General features: G+C 47.8%; 1 protein-coding gene across 2 annotated transcripts in view; it reads right to left on the bottom strand.

The window, feature by feature from the left end:
* Positions 1-4382, bottom strand: part of EIF2AK3 (eukaryotic translation initiation factor 2 alpha kinase 3) — an 82318-nt gene extending 77936 nt beyond the window's left edge. Inside the window, exon 1 of one of the 2 annotated variants that reach the window (XM_003799184.3) lies at positions 3777-4382. In XM_003799184.3, the coding sequence (XP_003799232.1) occupies positions 3777-4081 (305 nt within the window). In that variant the 5' untranslated portion in view covers positions 4082-4382. The remainder of the gene's footprint in view (positions 1-3776) is intronic. The other variant, XM_023518790.1, reaches the window with a different exon arrangement.
* Positions 4383-4834: the final 452 nt, after the last annotated feature.

The following is a 4834-nucleotide window of genomic DNA, read 5'->3' as shown; positions in this document are numbered from 1 at the left end:
TTAATAAAAGAGGAAACTGGGTGTGGGGTAGGTGGAAGGAATTCTCCATATTAGCCTCACAAATTTTCTATAAATCTAAAACTATTTTTTTTTCTTGAGACAGAGTCTCACTCTGTCACCCTCGGTGGAGTGCTGTGGCGTCATCATAGCTCACAGCAACCTCAAACTCCTGGGCTCAAGCAATTCTCCTGCCTCTGCCTCTCAAGTAGCAGGGACCACAGGTGCCTGCCACAATGCCCAGCTATTTTTTTTTTTTTTGTAGTTTTTTGGCCAGGGCTGGGTTTGAACCCGCCACCTCTGGTATATGGGGCTGGTGCCCTACTTCTTTGAGCCATAGGCGCCGCTCCCAGCTATTTTTTTGGTTGCAGCCGTCATTGTTGTTTGGCAGGCTGGGCTGGATTCGAACCCTCGAGCTCAGGTGTACGTGGCTGGCGCGTTAGCCACTTCAGCCACAAGTGCTGAGCCAGAAAACCTTTTCTATGCTTTGCATATTAATCTGCTCACATCATCACATCATATCACTATCATCTTACTTACCCAACGTTTCTTGAACATTCTATACTGTTTTAAGTTCACACTATCAGGCTGACACCAAAACAGGGCCTTACCTTTTCCTAGCCAATTCCCTTACTCTCTTTCAGGCAAACATCCCATTTCTAAAACTCTGGTTTCTAAGAAAGAAGTGATCCTACTGCTTTCTAAGCAGATCCTCTCCAACTACCTTCCTCATTCCTTATTTTCAACATGTCTACACAGGCTCCCTTCTCTCATTTAAACAAGTTCAGAAGTTCCTTCTCCTAAAACTTACCTCCCATGAGTGAGGAAAGCAAAAAGAGAGGAATCTTTAACCTCTTGCTATCCGAGTATTGTCTCTGCTGCTCTACTTAAAACTGAGATCACCAGATCTTTCATTCTTCCCAGTCCTCACCCTATACCTTCAAACTCCTCAGCTGATTTCTATCTCCTTTTCTGGCTCAACTTCCTCCCTAAAATACAAGGGATTTCCTGAGGTTTTCTCATGAGCCTTTCTCACAACTTCTGCTATTTGACCTGCCCTCTCTCCTGCTCCATGTTACTCATTTCTACCTGGTCACCAAATGTCTCCCTCTGGATGGCCTGTCTGCACCTCTAAGTCACCCTGCTCAGCACCAAACCCTTTATCTTTTCTTCCCTGATCCCCTAAACCTCTCAATCTTCCTGTATGTGCTCTCATTGTTTGGCTACCCCATGTTAATCTTTGGACAGGGGTACGAAGGGCCGAAGAATGAATTCATTTGCCAGGAACCACAATTTTGCCTCTAATATCTCTCAACTCTGTCCCTTTTGTTCTATACCACTTAGCACTCAACCTCTCATGTGAGCTACTAACTCTCCTTTTTGTATTTTCAACTCAAATTTTCAGCACACACATTGTTGGTATAGAAATACTCCTTAAACAACATTTTGATCAAGCCTGGCATTCATAATATTCTACCCAACAAATCTCAAAACTTTAATGTGCATATATGTGACTCACACAGCGCAGTCTTGTTAAAATTTAGATACTTATTCAGTGGGTCTGTGATGGTACCTGACTCTGGATTTTTAACATGCTCCCAGATGATGATGATACTTTTAGAGTAAGGCTATATACAAACACAATAGGGCCCTATCCTATTTTTCTAGCCTCATCTCATATCCCTCCTGCCCAGCATACATATGTGTCTGTCTGTATCTCTCACACACAGGTCTCACACACAAATACACATCACACACAGATTTATACAGAGGCAACATGTTTTCTCACCATAATCTCCAGCCTCTGTGCCTCTTGCTATTTCCTCCAGTACGGTGTCTATCCATCACTATTCTACCCATTTTTCAGGAACCAACACATTCTGCCATAGCCTTTTCTTACCTTCTCACCTGCCTCACTCCCATACCCCACTCAGTGAACACCGCAAAAACCTTAGGACACCGCGAAACTTAATTTGCACTGCTTCTGCTCTGTACTGCCATTATCCATCTCCTCATTCCATGCTCACTGCTAGAACCCAGCTCCTCCTGGAGGGCAGGGCCTATCTGCCTAACCCCCATCACCCCAGGGCACCTTGGGCCCCAAACAGCTGGTAAGTATGTGCTGAACTGGATTTGAATTCTAAGAAAAACAAAACATCTTACTCTAGTTTATGTAATTCACTTTGGTACTTTAGAAGTTTCTTTAAGATAAATATTCTTCGAGGACAGTAGATTCATTAGCAAGCCTAAGAAAATTGTTATATATTTGTTACTTAAACTGTTTTACATATAAACACTCAAATGGCACCTAGAGAATTTCAGTACTTACCCTATTTATAGTAGTCTCCAGGTATATAGATCAAAATTCTCGGCTAGGAGCCCATAGCTCAGTGGTTAGGGCACTGGCCACATATACCAGGGGTGATGGGTTCGAACCCAGCCCCAGCCTGCTAAACAACAATGACAACTATAACAAAAAAAATAGCCGGGCATTGCAGCAGGCACCTATAGTCCCAGCTACTTGGGAGGCTGAGGCAAGAGAATCACTTAAGCCCAACAGTATGAGGTTACTGTGAGCTGTGACACCATAGCACTCTATCCAGGGCCACACAGTGAGACTCTGCTTCAAAAAAACAAAAAAACAAAATTCTGATACTTAATTGAAAATTACATCTAACTTGTTATAATCTAGTATGTACTATATTATTAGCATAAAACCAGACTCTATCCCTCCCTGGTTTAATTTACCTAATGCTCTTTTTATCATTCCATTTGTTAAATGGAACATCACTTTCCCCCCAGGTGTGCTAAGATTGGCTGTCTGCGAAATACTTTACCAATAATAAGTCTTATATTTGTGTCTAGACTTTGAAAAATGCTTTAAAACAAGTACTTTGAATTAATTTTAAGAAGACTAAGAAACTCAACCAAGATAATCCCGTATTACATGTTTATACAGTAAGTCCCTTATTCAAGAACCTAACCAACATTCAAGAACCTACTCACAATTCTTAGGTTCAAGAACCTAGTCAGCTGTATTTCTGTCTCCTTGTCTGTCTCGACTTCCTCCCTAAAATACAAGGCATTTCCTGAGGTTTTCAATGTTCAAGAACTTAACTACAGCTCTTAAACTTCAGTGTGTTCACTGACCCTCAGGAGTGTTTGTGTTAAACATGCAGATTCCAGGTTCTTACCCAGAGAAACTCTAATTCGGTAAAATTGGGGCAGAACCTAGAAAACTGTAGATTTAACCAGCATCCCTTAGGTGATTATTTTGATGCAGCTGTTATGCAGATCTCAAAACAGAGAAATACTGATCTCAATCTTGTCCAGCGCTACAGCTGTGTTTGAAGGAAGACGCAGACGTCTCTTTCGAAAGCCCTTTCTCAAAAAAACTGTCACACCAGCACAGACATAGGGTATGGGGAAAAAAGGGAGTAAAGGGTTTTGCAGGATGAATAAAGTCCAAAAACAATGAAAGAGGGAAAATGCCGCTTCTTTGCAAACCAGCTGTTCTATTCTCCAAGCATCTCTTCACATCAGCAAGGATGCTGCTATCGTCCGCGAGCACGGACTAGGTGCTCAAGAGCTCAGTCCCATAGATGGCCAGGGGATGGGAGGGCGTCGCGGCCTGCTCTCGTCCCCTTATCGCCAGTGGTCCTCCGCCGAGGGAAGACGCCCGCCCCTGGTCCCGGGTCTCCGCCCCTCGACCCTCGGATCCTCCACGGCGCTCTAATGTAAAATAAACAAGTCGCATCCCAGGATCTGCAACCCCTCACCTGCTGCGCGGCCGCAGCTCGGCCTCGTCGTTGGGTTCTGGCCCCCACCGGTCCTGCTCGCCCGCGGCCGCCGGCAGCGCCTCAGCGTCCTCCACCGTTACCTCAGCCGCAACCACGGCTCCTGCCGCCGGCACCCGCGCCGCAGAGGTGGGAGCAGCCGCTGCCCCCAGACCAAAGGCCGCCTCCGCCATCGGCCCTGAAGGGTCGCGGGCACGCCCCGCGGCCACCGTCTCGGCGGCGAGCTCCAGCAGCAGCCACAGCAGCAGCGCCCGCGCTAGCAACCCCCGGCGGATGGCGCGCTCCATCAGCGGCCCGCCCCACGCGCAACCATGGAGGCGCAGGCACCGGCGCCCGCCTCTCCCGCCGCTCGGAGCCCCCACCAGGGCGAGGACACGCTAAGGACCCTGCCGCCACACGGACGGCCTGGACAGCCAGCAGAGTTCCAGGGGCCACGTCTCAGCCCTGCCTCCGCCACCGCCACCTGAGTGACATCCTCGGTCGGACATCGCCCATTGAGCAAACTTTCCGCGCGTCGGCTTTCCAATTGGCTGTGGCCACTGCCACTCCGTCGCTCCAGGCGGGCCTTGCTGGGGAAGGCGGGCTTTCTCCGCTTGTCAACATCACGCCTACCAATTAAATCGTATTTTCGTCTGTCGAAGTCCGTCCTTCTTCCGGACGCGGTTACCAGTGGGAAATCACTCTTCCCTGCAGTCGGCTTACCCAATTGGTGGGAACAGATTGGCTGTGGCGGTGGTTGGCCTCGCCCCCCAAATCAAGGCGCTGGCGAAGACTTGAAGATCATTGGCGAAAGCAAATGCCTCTCAAAGCTCTGAGCTAGCTGCTTCCTGATTGGTTGGAAGCGGTACTTAATACGTGGCCGTTTCTGACTGTGAAGACCGTCCCAAGTGAAAAAAAGAGTGGGCGGCAAGTCCCTGGTGGCTGGGAGGCGGCAGATCTTAAAGGAGCTGCCCTTGTGGCTCTTCTAAAGCCTGGTCTGTTTGAAAGGACAAAAGAGAAGCAGGAAAAATGAGTGACTACACAAGTCTTGTGGTCCCGAG

The sequence above is a fragment of the Otolemur garnettii genome, unplaced genomic scaffold, assembly GCF_000181295.1.
Source record: "Otolemur garnettii isolate 467f Iridium unplaced genomic scaffold, OtoGar3 scaffold00147, whole genome shotgun sequence".
Taxonomy (NCBI): domain Eukaryota; kingdom Metazoa; phylum Chordata; class Mammalia; order Primates; family Galagidae; genus Otolemur; species Otolemur garnettii.
This window is presented reverse-complemented; position numbering and strand designations above follow the sequence as displayed.